The following is a 20391-nucleotide window of genomic DNA, read 5'->3' on the forward strand; positions in this document are numbered from 1 at the left end:
TTTTGTTCTGATAACAGTAATAACGAAGCACCCTCCAGCCTTATCACCACCAGCATGCTAGGGGCAGGCAGGCCACAGGGGGACAGGGCCATCCCTGGGCCACCTGCAGGGAGGACACGGGGCAGCCATTCCAGGGAGCCACTTGGGATGGCTGGTTTTATGGCTGGTTTGGTGGGTGGCTGGGTTAGATGGCTGGTTTGGGTGCTTGAAACACAACTCAAGGAGCCACCCATGCGTGTCTTAGAGGACAGGGCCATCCCACCACAGCATGATGCAGGAGCAGGTGTGCATTTAATGGCTGATGAGATACAGTGCTGCATTTCCACACAGCCCTGTGCTGCTGCTCGAGTGGCCGCTGGCTGCTCTCAGGCCATGCATGGCACCCATAGGGGGGGACACACAGAGCTGCGGGGACGCACTCACAGGCAGGGCTGGATTTTGAGGATACTAGCACAGCAGAAGGGGCTGGAAGGACACAAGGTGTCTGTGCCCTGGATAACAGTCCAGTAGCTGGCTCCCAGGATCACCCAAACACTGGGTGCTGTGGGCTGGCTGCAGTTTGACCACTGAGAGAGGAGCTGGGTCTGCAGTGCAGCAGTGTGTGGGCCACATTTTCCTGCCTATGTGAGCTGCTTCATTTCCTAAATGCAGAAATTCTGAACTGCACAAAGCAGCTGCTCTCATGGGCCTTTTAAAAAGTTAGAAAATTTGTGTGGGCATTGCAATGTTTATTTTCTTTGAAGGCATTTCTAACCTTCCATTAAGAAAGGTTAGATAGAAATTGAAACTCTGCCTTTAAAGATGACATGCTAGAAGCAGCACAGAAGCATTAGCAAATCAGGAGAGATTTGGAGCATGTGCCTAAAATCCAATGTGGAGGGATAAATTCTTTTAAAGCATTTGCTTGTCAGTGCTGCTGCAAGCTCAAGGCCTGCGGTGCTGCACCATGCCCAGCTGGCACAATGGGGGTTAAGGCTGTGCGCCTGCAGCACAGAGCACTGGAGCTGTCCTGCCCAAGGCAGGATGCTGGCATTGTCCCCTCACTCTTCTCCACGGTGTCACACAGCTGCCAGTGCACCCCAGCAAACACGACCCATTCTCCCTGAGCAGCGCTGGGAGCAGAGGGAGAGGGAAAAGGAGGCAACAGCAGCGAGGGGAAGGTTGAACTTTCATGCAGTGTTGTTTTTTGGTGCTGGAGACAGGCTGTGCATGGAGCAGGGCCCTCCTCCAGCTCCCCCACGCTTTGCTGGGGCTCTCTGCTTTGTTCCCTCGCCGGGGCTTTGGCCAAATTCTGTTCAGCCCGAGCCAAGGCAGCGCGGGCAGAGCGGGTGCGGAACTTCTGGCACAGGGACTGCAGGCACACCGAGGTGTGGAGGCAGGGCTTTGTCTTGCAGTGCCACGCAGTGCACCGTGCCACGAGGAGAGCGCGATGCCCGCTGCAGAAAGCGCTGCCTCCGCAGTTACACGTGGCTGCTTCAGCTTGTAGGAGCAGAGCCTTCCCACGGGATGGTCCTGCCCAGAGCTGGGGAGAGCAGGAGGGGAAGGCAGCCCATGGAAAAGGCAGTGGCACAGACCCCTCAAATGTCACGCAGAGCTATTTTAAGATATTATCTTGCTGCCCTCTGGCAAAAATGTGCTTTGCAGCAGAGCTTATCGTGTGTGCAATTTGGCACACAGGGGCTGTCCCAGGAGCCGAGCAGTGGCAGTGCAGAGCGGCGGCGCTCAGTGCTCCTGGTGCTAGGGCACAGTCCCAGTGCCCCGTGGGCATCCACAGATCCTGCACATCTCCAAGGGGGGTCTGCAGGTCCCCGTGCCCTTCACACCAATGAGGAACTCCTCTAATCAGCGTGTGAGCTCCACAGTTGGTTTTTGCCATTTGTTTTGGCAGTGCTAGCCAAGCACTGAGATTTTGGCTTTCTACCCCCATCAGAAGCCGGGCTGCCCATAGCCACCCTGATGACAGCTGTGTGCTGTGCCCTGACCGGGCAGCATCCCACTGAGGGTGGCAGCAGGGTGCTGTGCTGTGGGCATGCTGCATCCTACCCCCCCTGCACCTACACAAACCCCACAGCACTCTGGACACCCTGTGCATGTGCGTTATCACTGCCACCCGCCCAGCTGCTGGGGTTGGAGATTACGGAGCTGCTCCTTATCAGCCTGCAGCCCCGCCGCCCCCGGGGCCCCGTTCACAGCCTGATGATGCTGAAGAAATGAGTAAATGCCCGGTAACCTCACTGCAGCCATTCTGTTGCAATGGCTCCGGCTGGGCTTTGTTGGTTTGGTTGTTTGTTTTTGTTTTTTGGTTTTTTTTTTTTTTCCCAGGCATCTCAGTGCAGCAGCCAGAACACATAGCATCTGTCTGTCTGTCCATCATCTGTCCCAACAGGTTAACCCCCCCCCTCCATCCTGCCTCTGCACAGTCTGCTCAGCAGCCATTTCTGGCAATTTAGCAGGCAGTTACAAGAAAATATTCTTCATCTTTATTAGGCACATGCCCCAGACAGTGCCAATGGTATAAACATTTGGATTCAATTTATTATTTTTTCTGTACTTCATCCTGGTGCTGCTGGGAGGCTGGGCAGGCTGGGCAGGATGAGGCTGGGGGGGCAGCGGGGATGGGAATGAGGAGGGGGATGGAGGTGTGTTGGGCTACAGCACCTCCCCTTCACCCATGTGGGATGGGATGGCAGTGCCCAGAGCTGGGGCAGCCTGACTCCTGCCAGCAATCCTCCAACTGAAGGGCTATATGTGTATATATGTATTTTTTCCATTCACCCATGCAGAGCTGCTGGCAGGGCTGAAGCTCTCGTCCAGCATGCAGGTGCCCAAAATAGCTGTGTCTGAGTGAGACTGAAGAAGTGCTCGCGGTTGGTTGATCGAAGTGCACACGTGGGAATGCTGCCACAAACCACAGGGCTCCTGCAAGACTGCTGTGAGCCCTGCAGGCACTTCAGTGGGCTCAGCACGGGGGGAGCATGCAGAGAGGAAAGCCCCCAGCAGGCAGCCCTCACTCCTGCACCCATCCATGCTCTGATGTAGGTTTATAGCATACATAAGTATACTATCACGGAGTCACAGAACGGTTTGGGTTGGAGGGGACCTTTAAAATCATCTCATTCCAACCCTGTGCTATAAGCAGGGACACCTCCCTCTAAACCAGGTTGCTCACAGCCATATCCAGCCTGGCCTTGAACGCTTCCAGGGTGGAAGCATCCACAGCCTCACTGGGCAACCTCTTCCAGAGTCTCACCACCCTCGCAGTAAAGAATTTCTTCCGAATATCTAATCTAATTCTCCCCTCTTTCAATTTAAAGTCATTTTCCCTTGTTCTGTCACCACATGCCCTTATAAAAAGTCCCTTCCCAGCTTTCCTGTGGGCCCCTTCAGGTTCTGGAAGGCCGCTCTCAGGTCCCCCCAGAGCCTTCTCTTGTCCAGGTTAACCGTACTGCACATCTGTCCATGTATACATGAATATTCATATATATATATATATATATATATATATATATATATATATGAATATGCAAGCAGCTGAAAGTACGTATATGTATTCATGCATGTATGTTTCTGACGAGATTTTTCTATAGATCATATAAATATACATAACTAATGTATAAATATATACATGCACAAACTTAGTCGGAAACAGGAAACAACTGGTTTACCTTTCCAAAATGAGTCATAGCAATGTACAGCGTTGAAAATAAAGTAGGATGTGGGGTTTGAAGGCTTTTTTTTCCCCTGAGGGCTCATCTTTATGCCTAAGATCTGCTAATTTTAAAGCCAGATCTCAGCAAAATCATGGTACCATGCATTCCTTTCATTTCACTTTCATTTCGCAGGGCTCCAGGTTTACTTAACATGCTAGCATGCAAGAAGCAAACGTAAACACGAGCAGCTGATGTTACTCAAGAAAACAAATGGACGGCTGTATCTGTGCACTCCCCAGTGTTTATCCAGAGGGAGAGATTAAACGGGAACCACTCAGGCGAGCTTAGCCTGATTTTAAAAGGTCTTTTGAGTGCTGAACATGTAATAAGATGCTCAGTGCTATTTTTGAGGCAAGATGCTCCGTGCTGGTTTATAAAAGGCCGTGCTCTCTGGCTTTGTATGTCTAAAAGCTCCTCAAAATCTGCTGCTGGGACTCTGGGGCCCATCATGTCAGTGGGAACGAATGCTGGGCTGCCCACCCACCTCCAGGCACGGGGCTGGAGCTCACCTCTCGCCTTTCTGTGCTGCATTATTTCTCCTTAAGCTTCTTTCTTGCATTGCTGATGGAAGCTGAGTAGAGTGGCTCTTACAGAAAGATGCAGAACACCTTTCTGTAAGCAGCCAACAGCAATGATGCTCACACGTGGGCATTACCTCTGTGTCTCTGCTGTCACGCAGGGCTGTGCAACACCGAATTTAAACACAACGGTGTGAAATTACGTCTTCAAATTACATACATGGATTCTAACATCTAAGCAAATAAATAAACAATAGATGCACGTTTGAACAAATCTCTGCATAATTCTTTAAATGTTATGTATGAGTTTTAATGCCCACACAAGTAAACAAATGCAGTCATGCACATCTGTAGAGGATGGGTATAACCTCTGCAGCCCAGCACCTGCCGGGGCACAGCCCAGGTTCAGTGGCTGAGGAGTTTGTGGCTCTCAGGCTCTTGCCTTTATTGCTCAGTTTCACCCTAAAGCACTGCAGCACAGGAAGCTCTGACCTCTCCATGGGAGACATCTCCTTCTCCCCCCTCTCCACGCCATCCCCCAGCCCCAGTGCTGCCGGGCTTTCAGCACACAGCTGATAAATCTGAGCCTGTCATTGCCCTCACACAGCAGGGTCTTATCTGTGCTATCATCCCTTCCCGTGGCACACCTCTGTGCCCCAAAGTTTGTGCTGCACTGTCAGCACAGGGATAGGGCTGTGGGGTGAGGACAGATCCCCCAGTGAGGCCCTGGGGTGCCCCATCCCATGGGAAGTGTTGGAGGCATCGAGGTGGCTCCGGTCCCAAGAAGAACCCATTCCTCTGCTCCCAAAGGGACATTCGCTGCTCCCCCACATCATCCCCACAGTGCTGTGGCTGTTCCTGCAGGCAGAGCAGTATCAGCAGCTGCAGGGCTATCAGGCTGAGCAGAAGCTTTGCCAGGAACTATCTCGAGCAGCACATGACCGTGCCGGCCGGCGATATGGGACAGGCATGCAGCAGTCCCCCATGCAGGCAGTTGACTTTGTTATTCAGACTATTTTAGTGATGGGGTTTTTAATCCCAGGCTTAACTTTTTCTTTCTCTCTTTTTTTTTTTTTTCTTTCCTTTTTTTTCTCTCTGAACAAGGGAATCTCTGCGCTGGCAGGATTCAGAGAGGCACAAAGGAGGGAAAAACAAGTTTCGGCCAGAAGTGGGGAAAAAAAGAAAAGGATGCTGTTAGCATTCCCTGTGTGTGAGGGGGTAAAACCGTTTTGCTGTGAACTTTTCATTTTAAAGGGCAAGTGCCACCAGCATCCCTGCTGCCATGCAACCAAACCCCACTTCAGGCCTTTCCCTCGCAGATGAGAAATTCTGGCTTATGCTGCAGGAGCAGGGCTGCATGTGGGCAGCACTGCACTGCCTGAGCACCCCAGGATGTCACTGTCCTTTGGGTCAGGGTGACAGTCCTGGTGTTGAGGGATGTGCTGGCATTTAAGGCAATGCTGACAAGTGGCAGCAGGTGGATGTCCTGCAGCTCAACGTTCACCTGGATAGCCCCAGTCTGATGCTTTCCTGGGAAAAGTATTTGCATTTGTCTTGCAAATGACTGAGCATACAGGCACAGCTGCAGGGAGGTGGCCTGTACCAGCATGGAAATAGCAGCCCAACACAAGCTCTCTGGCCATAGGACAACAGAAGCCACATGGCACAGGGGAAAGATGAGGCTCCATCTAGCAGTGCACTCACACAAAAATAATAATAATTAAGCTTTTAAACGATTGCAAGGCAATTTAAGCACTTTTCCTGACAGATGACACTTCAGAGGCCTTGGTCTTACTGACTGAGGGAGAGGCAGGCCCCAGGTGCAGGCAGCAGCCAGTGCTAAGCCCTGCTGCAGGACCATATTGGGGCTTGGGGACAGGGATGCTGCAGGGCCAGGCAGTTCCAGCAGCTCCCAGCCCCAAAATGTGCTCCCCACCAAATACTCAAACAGGGAGAAGGAACTGCTGAACATCCCCACCCCAACAGGACTCCAAAGCCAGCAGCCAGGCTCCAATCCCGCCGGCGCTGGGCTGGACGCGGTGCTCAGCTCTTACTCGTTTGGCAGCCCCACAGCTGTATACAGAAAGTAATTACTTAAAAAGGAAATAAATGTCACCCGCATGGTTGTAAGTAAAACCCCAAGCAGAGCTAACAGAGCACCATCAGGCTCTGCATTCTCATGCAGTATGAAGAAGGGAGGAATGAGCTGTTTCCATTCATCTAGATGGGCTGTTTACTCTGAAGCCTACTGATGACGTTAGACATGCCCGCTCTGTGCCTTTAACTTCAACAGGGCAGTTGATCAGACACAGAACTGTCCTGCCTCTACTTCTGTCCTACAGCACCCTCTTCCCCCATCACAGCTTTAGGCATCATCACCTCTGAGCAGTAACATAACCTGGTGCCAAAGATGCAACACTTCTTGGCAACAGCCCTGCCCTCGCCTTTGCAGAGATTAAATAGATTGCTGTCGTGTTCAAACAGAATCATTTTATTTACTTTTAAAAACAAATATTGGAAATTCCTAATTGTCAAAATCCGAAAACCAAATTTCTAAAGCAAGTCAGTGAGGTCAAGTCACACGTGGCCATGTGAGCAATGCACAGGAGGTTCAGGGGATGCAGGCACCTCTGCAGCCCATAGACTGAGGCAGGGCTGGGGCAGAACACTGCCTGCTGCCTGAGAGCTCTGGGCTGAGATGGGATGGCAGCTGCCTGGCTTTGCACTGAGGCGGCACGAGGTGTAAGCACTGCTGCACAGGCTCAGCACCCATCTGCCCTGCTCCACACACAGTGCCTGTGCTCAAGCACCTGTGCCCAAGCACAGCCCCAGCACGATGCTCCCAGAGCTCAGAAAGCCCCAGCTGCCGAGAGTCACAGGGAGACACAGAGCAACCAACAGTGCATGCTGTGCCCAGGTAGTGACCACACAACGCAGTGCTGGGCTGAGGTCCCACCCTGGCACATCGCAGACAGAGGCCAGCTGCAACAGCTTGGTTTGATACACCCTAATGCACTCCAGCCAAGCAAACATGACTCCGTAACAGTATCCAATCACTTTAAAAGTTAAAATAGTTTATTGCTGTTCTTTGTAGAAATGCACTTAACTTACATTGCCTGTTCTCTTCCTTTATTTGGCTGTTGCGTTATAAGCATAAAAAGGTCACGTTTACTCATTTGTTCAGTGAATAACACCTTTCTTCCTTTTGCTCCACTCATGATATTCTCCTAAGCTTAGCTGGCCAACAGCCCCAAATCTCTGACATAAATACTGTAAATGTCTCCATAGTTTGCAGCATTGTAACAAAAGATCTACTGAAGTAGACAAAATGTTCCGTATTCTTGGTTGGTTTTTTCTTTTTTTTTCTTTTTTTTTTTTTTTTTTGCATTTTAAAAATATACCTAAATTTGAGATAATCTTAACAGAGTAACAATTACAATAAGAAAATAGTACAGTGCGTTGACTAAAGGAATATTCAGCCCTCCCTCGAGCTGATATTCCCTTTTGCAAGTTGAAGTGATTCAGCAATTACTTAGGAACTTTTAACTACGTACAATAATTTAGTAAAATGAGAATTAAACAAGGCAGATACTTACTACTATTCTTCTGTCTGCAATTCACAGCTCATGCGAATAAAATCGCAATAAATATTAAAAAATAGTTTTTCTTTTTTTTTTCTTTCTTTTTTTTTTTTTTTTCTCTGTAAGGCATCTCTGAGTATTACAAAGTTTTTGTACAACCAAAAAATAAGATTGCTTTTCTCCACGTTCTCCGAGTACCTCTGTACCTCAACAGTAAATAAGAAAATTGCAGGTTCGATGAGGAGGGCTGGGGGGGGCAGAAAGAAGCCCACAGGTGATGGAAGCAGCCTGCGACACGTGCGAGGAGCTGCAGTTTTCCTGTGAATCATTTCAGTCACTTTAAGAACATCTTCAAGACGCGATCTGTCCAGACTGAAAAACAACTTACCCGAAGTCCTTCTTTGTGAGCACAGTCAGACTGCGAGGCTTTGGGTTTGCCCGTAACACTAGAAATAGCTTAGGTATTGATATGCACCTAAATAAATGGGAGACAGGTCAGGGCGACTTTTTTTTTTTCCTTGTTTTTTTTTATGTTTGTTTTGGTTTGGGTTTTTTTTGTTTGTTTTTTTTGCATCTTGGTTTTGTTTTGTGGCTTTTTGCTTTTTGCTTTTTCTCTTTTGCCGTTGCTTTTGTTGTCCTAATTGTCTCCTTCCATTGCAAAGGACTTGTCCCAGCAAGGGGGGGCTCACTGCATGCGGTCGGGCTGCAGCTGCTGGGGCTGGTACTGCACAAAGGCGGTGGCGGGCGCTGCCGGGGTGCTGGCGGTGATGGGGGGCTGCACAGCCCCCGTGTAGCCGTAACCCACAAAGCCCGCGGCGGGAGAGGCAGCGTAAGGGTACTGGTCATAGGCAGCTGTGGTGTACTGGGAGTAGGCTTGGCTGGCGGCGGTGTAGTCGATGTAGGGAGATGCGATGGACTGCACGGGGGTGGGGATCACCACGCTGGGCTGAATGATAGCTTGGGGGTAAACATAGTGAGGCGTGAGTCTGTGGGAGCAAAGGGAGAGGGTCAGTGAGGGGTCCAGCCCGCTGTCCCTGCCTGTCACCTCCATGCTCCCTCCCCGTGCCCCATGGGCTGCTCCCCGGGCCTTCCTCGCTGTTATCAGTTAGCACACATTTAGGCTGGTGTTTCCATAACACGGGATGTTTAGGGCAACGCTACAATGTGTTTGTTGTAAAACACGAGATATTCTTTCTGGTTTTCTTCCCCCCCGTCATGCTCTTTGGTGGCTGTTGGGTCAGAGCAGCACTCCAGGATCACCGGTCTGTACCTTGAGTTGCTGCTGGCAGGAACCGAGCCGTGCACAGACCGAGCCATCCTGGGGATGCTTAAGGCAGGACTGCCTACTCGTTTGTTAGGAACTGCTAATAAGCAACTAATAAATAAATGAATAAATACATAAAAACAGAAGGAAATGCCCATGAGAAGATTTGGGGCTGCCAAAATAGTAGCTGACAGCACGTTACAACCAAAAAGCAGCGCCCCGTGCCCCAAGAGGTGCCAGCCATGTGCAAAGGCTCTCCATCGGACTGCCGTGCTGCACTGAGTGGCAGCAGTGACACAGACATACCCCACACAGCTCCTCATCCCCACCCCCAAACCCCACTTGCTTTGGCAAACAAAAACCAAGGTATAACTCTGCACCACGCTTATGCAGATTCAGGCATTTGGGGGACTGTTGTGTGGATGTGTGTGACAGTGCATTTTCAAACGCGACCACTTTTAAAAGCCTCCCACAGGCTTTTCACACGCTGCAGGCTGCTGCATGCCTGAAGTGCTTTGCGAAGCGGAGCTCAGCTGCTCAGGGACCCACTCTTCCATTTGATCCCTGTCAGAAATAGGGCAGCAGAACCCCGTGCGCTGCCCCAGCCGTGGCCTGGAAGCTTCTGCAGGGCCTCTCACTCCCTCACCCCACCTGAGCACCGCCCAGGGCCTCAGCCGTGCCTTCAGTGCCCTGGGGCTGCCCCTGCCAGCAGCTACGGGGCTGTTCCCATTTGCTCTCCAGCCAGCACTGGATGCTTTCACCCGCTCTTCAGGCAGGAGAAAGGCTTTCCCCAAACAAGCACACACGTTATCTGATCTTTCTCTTGTTTTGCCACTCGAACACTGTTTTTTTCTGTAGGCAATTTGCACTATGACAGAATGATTGTTATCCTTCCTCCTCTCAACAACTCTGCCTCCTCAGATGAAAGGAGGTGGCAGCACAGGCATGGGGCAGGATGCATGGCAAGGAGCAGCACCCCCATGTTTGGCTGATTAAATGCAATGGCCACCTCCAGAGCTCACAGGGAGCCTTTCAGTCCAGAAATACACAGTACCCGATATCAGCCAGTGACTAACAAGAATGAAATGAGGTGACAGACATTCACTGAATCATTTTTGTTGCAGTTGTGATCCAAATTAAGACCAGCATGGCTCAGTCAGAAGCTCCCACCAGAGCTCAGACCTCAGGCTCAATGTCCCGTGCTCGCATCGGATTGCAGCAGGCGCCTCTTCCTTGGGCCATCAAGCCTTTGCCTGTGGAATGACTCGGCTGGGCTGACAGCCTCTGGGAAATCCATCAAAGCTACACCCCATGTGAGTGCATGCTCCAGGGGCTGTCTCTAAGCACACGGCTCCTCTTGAAGCATGCTCCAAAGAGACAGCGAGCCTGCAACATCCTAGACTGCTACTTCCTCAGCAAGGAAAGTTTCCATCTCTTCAGTGCCTCTTTGAATAAAAAGCACCATTAGCTAACAAGACAAGGAGTATTCTTGTACCCTGCTTCCAGAAATAAATCCCAGCCCAGCGCATACACAGGCACGCATCACACATCAGTTTACTGCACTGAAAAAACTCCAGCATCATGTTCTGTGTGAAGGGAAGGCTCTTCTGGTCTGTGGGTTTCTAGCATTTAGTTATAGGAGATTCACTACAGATATTATGGAGTCTGGGCTTCTGAATTAGCATATAGGTGGAGAGTCATTTGTCAACCCAAGGTAAGGTCAGTTGGATTACTTGCAGCTACAAAGACAACAAAACCAGTACAGCAGACAAAGTTAACTGCTGGCTGCATTTAGCATCTCTAGAAACAAAAAAAAAAAACCTCCTTTGGAGTGCTGTATTTTTCTACAGACCAGCAAACTGTAACCTGAACATCTTCCAGAATGATATGTATTCACATGCCTTCCCTTCCTCCCTGCAGCTTTCCTCATCTCCACAACAGGCCCTGCAAGCCAGAAGGGAACTTCATCCAGAGTGCACAGCACAAGTAGGAAACATCACCCAGGTGAGCAGCAATTGCCACCACCCCCATTGCCCCCACCAGCAGATGCAGCAGATGCTGATGGCATTGGTGGCGATGGGGGTGAAGGCCCAGCAAGAATCACTCAGACCCCTGCAAAGTGTGCTGGTCTGAGAAAGCTGGAGCTCCCGGTCCCTTCGAGCTCCGCCAGCCACACAAGAGCTGCCTTTGCCAAGGTGGGAGACAAGTGCAGTCCTCTGTCAGGAGGGACACAGCATCACACAGACACTTAGTAAACAAGAAGAAGCACGGGGCTCTTGGCAGCCTCACAGATCAGCACACAAATGCCACTGCCATGGCCAGCCATTTAGTCCTTGAAGAATAAAAGAAACAGAGCCCTTTGTGTCTGCCACTGCAGGCACAAACGGCAGCATTTCCCCAGGAATTTGGCCTCCATTTCCACCAGAGTTGACCTGTCAGCTGCTACAGAGACACCCACACTGCCCCAACACGTGATGCCAGGACAGACGGATGTGTTTGAGCCCTCTGGGTACACAGCACCAGCAGTGATATCATGAGATGCTGGGCTCCAGCTGGTAGGTACCACAGCAACGCAAAAACTGCCTGCACAGAAGTAACATGTCCAACCACAGCCTGGGTGATCGGTTTGAAGAGAGATTTTGAAGAGAATTTGTGAGTCTAAGTGCATCAGACCAAAGCTGCTCTGAGAAAACCCCTGGCTGAAGTGGTGCAGCACCACTGTGGTGTAAGTGATGACACATCCTGCCATGGCCGATGCCCCAGGAGCAACATTCCTGAAGGACAAGGACAGCACACATCACACAAGGAGCTGCCTGGGCTCTTTAACCCTGGGTGAAACACTGGTGTCTGGGCAATGCCTACAGCCACAGTGCCAGGCTGCAGAAATGCAACAAATTCAAGTCCTGTTCTCAAATCCAAACACAACGCAGAACGGTTTGATGCAGACTGGGACACTGATTCTGCACTGACCACTGTGCAGTTCATCAGCATTTACTGACTTGGGCTGGGCTTCAACCACTGGCATGACAGACTTCTGATTCCTGAAATGTCCCTATTAAAGTGTGCATTGAAATGTCAATGGTTTCTGCCTCATCAGCCAGATTCCAAACAGACAAGGGTGAGCCACTGAGACTGTGTATGTACCCTCGCCTGCTGTACTGTGACACAAACACAAATCAGCACCAAAAAAGGAAAAAAGAAAAAAATTCTGCTCATCTTGTAACTGATTTGCCTGTCTGTCTTCTGCTCTTCCTGCTCTAGTCCTTTGGAAACAGGTACATACTGAGTTTCCTGCTTGGTTGCCACAGTGTGCTGGTGGCAATGGCCGAGGAGCAGCCTGCTGCAACACTGTCCCAGGCAGGAATCAGTACAGAGCAGAAAGTGAGCATACTGCAGGATTCAGTGACAACCCCTACTGATAGCTGAGCACCCCAGAATCACTGCTTAAGAAATACAAATGCCAACTATTTATGATTACTGTGAACATTCATGATTTCAAACTAACTTCATTTTGTCAGGAAAAAAAAACACCATAGGGGACAGGGAGCACTGCAGGAGCTGAGAACCCAACACAGCCCAGCGATGCCATCATTTTACAGCCTTAGCTAATCTTGACTTTGTGATGCAAACTAATGAAGGTGGATCCCACAGAAAGAAATAAAAATAAATGCCATCCACGCCTTCATCAGGAAGCACAGCCAGTGCAGAGGTGTGGAAAAGAAAGAACAAAAAAGTAAACAGAAAGAGGATGCCTATCAAAGATGAGAACACATCTCCTACAACGACCTAATCCTTTTTCTTAACCAAGAGCCTGAGAGTAACATCCTGAGCTCCACCACCAGTTAACCAGGCTCAACAATTCACAGCTTTATCCTCTGCATCTCGTCTCCCACACACCCATGGGGAAAAGAAAAATCAGTAGTAATTCCAAACAAAAGTGCAGTGGGACAAACCAAAAACAGATTTGGAAAAGCAGGCTGGAAACCACTCAGGTAGAAGAGGTGGAAATAAAATCGGCCTGAAACAAGAGCCATCTGGCACCAGGGAAAAAGCCACATGGAAGTTTATCCACAGCCAGTCAGCGATCCAGAGTTATCAGCACAGCCAAAACAGATACAGACTGACTGGAGCAGCAGAAAACTCTTCACCTCAGTCATCTGCAGGTGCCTTCAGCATCAAGGAGAGAAAGCCAGTAGGATGTGTTCATTGTGTCCACATAGGAGGAAAACTAATGGCTCTGAGAGATTAACGCCCAGGAAGCCCCAGAAATTCCACTTTCAACTGAGCTTTCCCACGTTCCTCTGCATTTTGGGAAGGTGCAAAAGCTGCAGAAACATCTTTAAAGTCTTCTCCAGTACCTGGCAAGCTTGATAATAATATATATATATATTAAGCTGCCTACATTTAACTGAGTATTTCTAGCAGGCTTCTTTTTATATGATTCTTTCCACTGATTTTTAATTAAAATCTTCATACATTTATCAAAGTTCTTTCCTGGATATACAAAGTATTTTGAAGCAAAGTGCTTTACCTCCAGAAGAAGCAGTGAAGTAATAGGTTTTCTTTTATCAGAAATAGATAATGGATAAAACAAGCGGTTGCTCAGACAAGAAAGAAATTTGATTTCAAGTGTTTCTGGGGTGTCTGCTGCCAGCTGTGCCTTCAGCAACTGCCCCAAGCCCCCAGCGAGGGCACAGGGCAGCTGACACACAGAGGGAATCAGGGTCAGTGCAATCCTGCTTACGGGATCAAGAAATTAAGAAATAGGAGAGTAAATTTTCACTCTGAGGTCCAAGACTTTTCATCTTTTGTGATCATAAAGTATATTTAGCTCTTGTATGCAGCCTGCTCCATCTGTGGGGAAGAAGTTCTTTATAGAAGTCATATTTAGAAGTGACCCAGTGTCCTTGCTACCAAATTATCAGCACAACTGTTCCCTCATGGTGTCCCCAGCTCAGAAGCAGGCTGGTCAGAGCTGCATTTATCATTCGAATTACTGGGCATGTGTTTAATACCACAGAGTTAGGGACCAGCGGCCAGCAGCTGCGCTCAAGAAAGACGAGATCAGGAACAGGCTGGGCTGCTCTCAAAATTCAGGCACGTGCACAAATCCGCTGCCCTGGGATTAAAATGGCAATGGATCAGAAGAGGACAGGCTTACAGCTGCTGCTCCTTAGCTCCTTCAGCCAGGGGAAAGGACTTGGGTCACTGCTGCTACTGCTTTGGGACGGAGAACAGTAAGTCCACCAGCAGAGCCACGCAGAGGAGAGGGCACAGTGTGAGCCATGTGTTGATGAGACTAAGGCAGGGCCAGCTCAGCCCTGCTCTCCCTCACATACATCAAATGGCACAGTGAAGCCTGAATCAACAGCTCAGTCCCTAGGAAAGGTCCAGTGCTGTCCTGAGCTCAGCACCCCAGCTGTACAGCCACACATACAGTCAGTATATCAGGCTGTTCTCTCTTTGTGTCTTCTATAAAGATGCAGAACATGAGAATACTGCGTCCAAAATAACAGCACCAAGGCCTTGGCCCCAGTACCAACATTTGCCAACCTGAAGTAGACGTCCTAGTTTGCAAAGCCATCAGATCCATTTATAACTACAAGTCTATTCTTAAAAACAGCAAAAAAAAATAAAGAGTTCTTCCTGACTGGGAATCTTTTGGTCTGAATAGCAGCAAGCATGCCTGAGAACTAGCAGCTGAAGCCATTTGGAAAACAAATTTGAGTGTTTCTTAGGAAATCACCCACCCCCAAAGCTTTCATGGTATTGGCACGCGACACACAACAGGTGCTGATGAGCCTGCCCCACAGGAGCAGCAGAGCAGCCGGGGGTCCCACAGCAAGCCAGCTTTGGGACGTGGTGCAATGAAAGTCAGAGCTGGGGGTGCCAGCTGTCAGCCTGAACAGAGCAAGGGCAGCCTGTGCCTCTCTGGCCACTGAAAGCTTGTTTCTTCTTAATTTGAACTCTGTAGAGAAGTTTTAAGGATAAGCAGCTGCAAGGGAGGTGGGCTGACACAGATAGGGACCTCCTTCACTTCCCACTGCAGCAAGACCAATGCATGAAATGTCAAAATCACAGAGATTTAACCATTTCCAGTGTCACCCAGGACCACAGGCCAGCAAAATAAGCAACTGCAGAAGGATGGGAGATGAAGTCTCTGGAGCAACATCTCATGTGCAGATATGGAAAGAGCTGGATACTGCAAGAGACAGCTGTAAGTTTCCAAGAGCTCAGTCACTTACTCAGCCACTGGTAGATCTCCCACACAGATAGCCCATTTGCTGAGGCACAGCCACAGGAATGCAGCTGCCATGCACCGCCTGCACACAGAGCTGAGAGCACAGCTGGGAAGAGGAGAACCAGGGAATCCCCCTCCCTGCAGGGCTCAAGCCAGCCTGGGGCAGTGGGGTCACAGAATCATTATGGCTAGGAAAGACATCAAGATTACCCAGTCCAACCGTCGAGCCTCCTCCACTGAACCACGTCCCTCAGTGTCACATCTACATGCACCTTGAAAACCTCAGGGGTGGCAACTCCACCACTTCCCTGGGCAGCCTGTGCCAGTGCCTGACCGCTGTGAGAAGAAATCTTTTCTAATATCCAACCTGAATCTCCCCTGAGGAGGAGTCCCAGAGAAGAGGACCACAATGGGAGCACAAGGCAGCTCTGCCACATCACCAATGCTCCTGGCCAAGCGGCCTAGGCAGGTACTCTTAGCAGCTTCCAAAGATGCTTCAGATATTTCTCAAAATTTCTTTATAGGGACATTTCAACACTAAGACGTAAGTCCATCTACAGAGTCTTCCCATCCTCTGGTCACATAAACGCAGCTCCATGCCAGCTGGTAACCACAGGCAAATGCTGGGGCACTCCCACCTGCCCCCAAGCCAAGTGCAACCGACAAGCCACAGACTGAGCCCCCAGGGCTGCTTCCCTAACCCCAGAAGCCAGATCTCCAAGTCACCCTGACACAGCCACATCCCTCACCTCACATTACTGTTAAGATCTCCAGTTACCACAGCCCAGAGACTACTTTCAAAACAGGATTTACTACCGACTCCGTGCTGTCTGCTGTGTGCCTCCCCTGCCAGGACAGCAGGAGGAAGGAGAAAGGCTCCTCATGGTTTCTCTTTCTGTTCTGCATACCCTGGGCAATATTTACAGCTGCATTTGGGTCCCTGGGGCTGTGGGGAAGCCTTCGGTTTATAAATAATCTTTACTAATGTTTGGGTAACTTTCATCATAGTTTCCATTCACGTTTTACCAAAAAACCAGCATTTTGTGGCTTGTTTTCTCCTATCTAACTGCCTCATAGATCATGGGCTGTTCATTCATATCTTCCTTGCCACATCCAGCTTGCACACATAATACCCCACGTCCCATAAACAATCGTCGCTTGGAAACTCTATGGCAAGCCCTGGATGCAAACACTCTGCAGAGACAGAAGGTACAGGAGGGAGAACCCTGCAACACCTCGTGTGCAGCAAAGCAGAGAAAATAGAGAGCTCTGTTTGGGGAAGACCAGGATTTGCTCTACAATGTGGACAGCAAATGAGCAACAGCAAGTTGGCTGCACTTCCAAAGACTGCCAGACCCCGATAAACTCCTCATCCATCCTCAGATCCCACAGAGGACAAAGAACATGGTGAGTTCAAGGGAATACGAGAGCAGAGCCTGGCAGGCTCTTGTTTCTGCTGATCTAATGACAACACAAAGGGAAAACTGGCAGCCAAGCCCCACTGCTTGACTGAGCACCTGATGCTGTGCTCAGAAGCCACAGAACAGCCCCAGCCGTGGTGCTCAGGTAAATGGCTCCACGTTCTGCCAAACCCACATTTCTAGCCATTCTGCTCCAGTGGTGACTGAATGCAACGAAATTCATGTTTACCAATGCTTGCAAATAACGATATATAATCCTCTCTCCTTCCACCCCTCTGGTCTCCTGGTTCCTGTCTCTTGGCAACTGATAAATAATTTATAGTGCTCTCTGCTGTATGCACCAAGTGCAGCTCTGCTGGCTTAATGATGAAACCAAGAAGTGGAACAGGAGCCGCCTAGATCACAGGGAACACCTACTCACTCGATCCCACATTTTTCTGGATTTGAAGCTAAGAAGTGAACTGCTCAAAAAGAGAAACCACGTTTTCCACAGCCGCAGAGCTGTGGCTGCTGGGAGGCACACGAAGGAACAGCAGATCGTCTGCATGGGGAATAGGCACGGGTCAGCTCCTGCCTGCACACCTCGCCTGTTTGCTCATGAAAAACCTCATAACGTGCTGGGCTTTATCACCCAGCTCTACTGTGTGCTCTCGTGCATTTTGGAAAGCCTCTGGCAGTCACATCTCAGAGGCACTGCCTACCTCCAAGGCTCCGAAAGCTGCTGTAACTCCCAACACTCCTGAAGAACAACAGCTTCTCTATCCGTGCTATTGTGGCTCTCACACACAAAAAAACTCCTCTTCGTTTCACGACAGATGTTCTTCAAGTCCTTCCAACAGACCTGTGACCACTTATGAAAACTGGCATGTTTGAACTGTGCACAACGCATACACTGGGAGCGCGCTATTGTGGCAACACAGCCTCTTGCACCCATAAACTCACTGGAATGAGATTACCCAGGCAGTTGGCAACTGCAGGCGTGAGGGCAGAGGAGTGAAAGTTTCTATTTTGTTGTTAGCTCGTTTTTTTTTCTTCCCCCTCTTCCCTCAAAAAAGGCACAAGAAGTGCTACAAACAGAAAACAGGGAAGGGATGAAATATTTCTGTTGACAAAGGCCAAAATCCCATCTATTTATATTTGTCACATAAAAACTACAACAGAGAGGTGCTCAAAAGCCTTACAAAATGCACTACTTTCTTAATGCTCTTAGAAAATAATAATAAAAAACCTTATCAATATTCACTTTCTGAAATAGCATAGAAAAGGAAAGGCATCAATCATTAAACAGTTAAATGAAGGCAGTATGACAGTCACTATTGTTCTCGTGAAGCACACTTGTCTTTTCCCGAGCAGCTGCCAGATCCTATTAGATGTATAAAAAGAGGACTTTTCTAACCGAGCAGGGATGGTATAAGCTATTGAAAACAGCAGACAAAAGCCCACTTTTGCAGACTATTCAAGCCTTGTATAACATCTGTCCAAAATCAATTTTTGACCTAGTGTTACTTTCATTAAGTAACAGACTTTGTTTCCAATGCAATTTGTTTTCTAGGATAAAACTGTAGCCCAAGCATTATTACGTGGGAAACGGCGCAGAGGAAGCAGCTCTTATTTGAGAAACATGAGAACAGAATTTGCTTAATTGCTTTGACACCTCAAGCACTGCAACAGAGAAACTACTTTCCATATATCTGAATTCTCGTGAATTCTTGAAGCTGGCAAAGCAGCGAGCAGCGCGCCGGGTCTGCTGTGACCGAGACTTACTGAGGATAAAGGAGGATCTTTGGGAATTATATGAAAGCTGACAAACGCACAAAACTTCTGAAATCTCCACCAGAAATAAAGCACTCCCAGCATTAACAACAGCTGTTGCAACTCCCCTCTCCAGGCTCTTTTCACGCATTTTAAATAATGAGGAAGCTGATTTGCGAATCTGATTTCCACCCAACTGTTAAGAAACAACATCCACTTACCCAAAGGGTCTCTGGATGAAGGCTGGGTGGAGCTGCTGCACACCTATGGTAAAACCTGAAAAAACATTCAGGAAAACAATATGACCGAATGGCACCCACTGTGCCCTGCGGCTCAGCACACACACAGAACATCAGACCAACGCACATCCATTTTGTGTGCTGCGTGCGTGAGCAAACTTAGAGCCCCGTTTAGGAGCAAGTTCGTTTGGTGCACAGCACGCAGCAGATGGGGATTCAGATTAAAGGATGGTGCCATCAGCACAGACAACGGGCACAACACCTCATCTACCGCCCGGCACCGCGGGTAAAATTAAACCCCAGGGCAAAACGCTGAAATGGATCTCGGTGCTAACGCTGACGTAACGGAGGGGAGAGCAGGAAAACAGATCGGCCGGGGAAGAAAAGGGCTTTAACTCAGTTACGTGAACTTGGGTGCGCTGTGCTGGTGTAACAGGTACAGTAATGGATACGGCACAGAGGTAACGCGACCACAGCGCGTCCTCCACCAGCAGCACCCAGGGGCGAGCAGGCAGCGTGCCGATCAGCCCGAGCACTCCTTCCGTGCCGCAGCAACCTAACAAGAGAGGGACGGACCTCTCGGGCTCCTCACCGGTTTGAATACTCCTCGGCTTTGCTCCCAGATACGCCAGGTTCACGTTTGCTTTCCTGCCATCGATGATAGGGTTGGGGTCTTTGCACGCTCGCTCAGCCGCGGCTCTGTCCGCCATGGTCACCTGGAAGGACAACCACGTCGTTTGTAGCGACCGCGCCTCGGCAGCGCTCCGCCAACGGGCGCCCGGACCGCTTTGTTTACCGCCGCGCTTCGGTCCGGCACTCAGCTCAGCTCCGCTCCGCTCCTCGGAGCGCCCCGTGCCCAAACGGGCTGCGTGCCCCGCACCGAGCTGCCCTCAGCCGGCGGCTCTCCTCGCCTTCCTGGCGCTCCGTTAGGGCACTTAGCGGGGCCGGTCCCGGCAGTCCCAGCGGAGCGAGGACTTTGGGGGACGCACGGAGCGGTACCGGCACCGCACCGCACCGCACCGCGCCCTTCGCCCGCGCGCAGCCCGGCCCGCGGCGCAGCGCTGGGGCGGCACTTACAAAGCCGTATCCCCGGGATTTGCCCGTCTGCCGGTCGGTGATCACCACCGCCTCCTCGATGTCCCCGAAGACTTCGAAGTACTTCCTGAGGGAGGAGTCGGTGGTGTGGTAGGGCAGCCCCCCGACGAAGATCTTGGTGAAGGTAGTGTCCTTCTGCACGGTGTGCATGGTGCCGGGCGCGGCCGGCCGCAACCGGCATCCACCCGCGGCCAGAACCCCCTCCCTCCCTCCCTGGAGGCGGCGGCGGCTCCCAGCGGCCTACAGCGGGCTCATGGCCGCGCTTTGTCCCGTCAGCGCGGGCGCCGCCCGCCCTCCCCGCCCGCCGGTGCCGGTGAGTATCGGCCGCGCGCCGCACCGCCGCCTTTGTAGGGCCGCGCCCGGCCCCGCCCCGCGCCGCACCGCCGCCGCGCAGAGGCGCTCGGGGCGCGTAGTCCGGCCCTGCGCCCGCCGGGCACCGGCGGCGGCCCCGGAGGAAGGGAGGGAGGGCCGAAGGCCGAGAGCGGAGTGCCGCCACACAGCCCGCCTCGGGCGCGCCGGCGGCACCGCCCGCCTCCTCCTGCTGCACTGCGAGGGCGGGGGTCTCCTGCA

At 50.6% G+C, this 20391-nt stretch overlaps 1 protein-coding gene across 1 annotated transcript; it reads right to left on the reverse strand.

The window, feature by feature from the left end:
• Positions 1–7281: 7281 nt before the first annotated feature.
• RBM38 (RNA binding motif protein 38) lies at positions 7282–20036 on the reverse strand. Its single transcript, XM_042884909.1, has 4 exons — positions 19804–20036; positions 19319–19442; positions 18709–18763; positions 7282–8795 (listed from the first exon to the last, which is right to left on the reverse strand). Exons 1-4 carry the CDS (start codon positions 19969–19971, stop codon positions 8495–8497), a joined length of 648 nt encoding a protein of 215 aa, XP_042740843.1. The 5' UTR covers positions 19972–20036; the 3' UTR covers positions 7282–8494.
• Between the last annotated feature and the right edge of the window lie 355 nt (positions 20037–20391).

This window comes from Lagopus leucura, unplaced genomic scaffold (genome assembly GCF_019238085.1).
Source record: "Lagopus leucura isolate 7727_CA_CO unplaced genomic scaffold, USGS_WTPT01 Super-Scaffold_100047, whole genome shotgun sequence".
Lineage (NCBI taxonomy): Eukaryota > Metazoa > Chordata > Aves > Galliformes > Phasianidae > Lagopus > Lagopus leucura.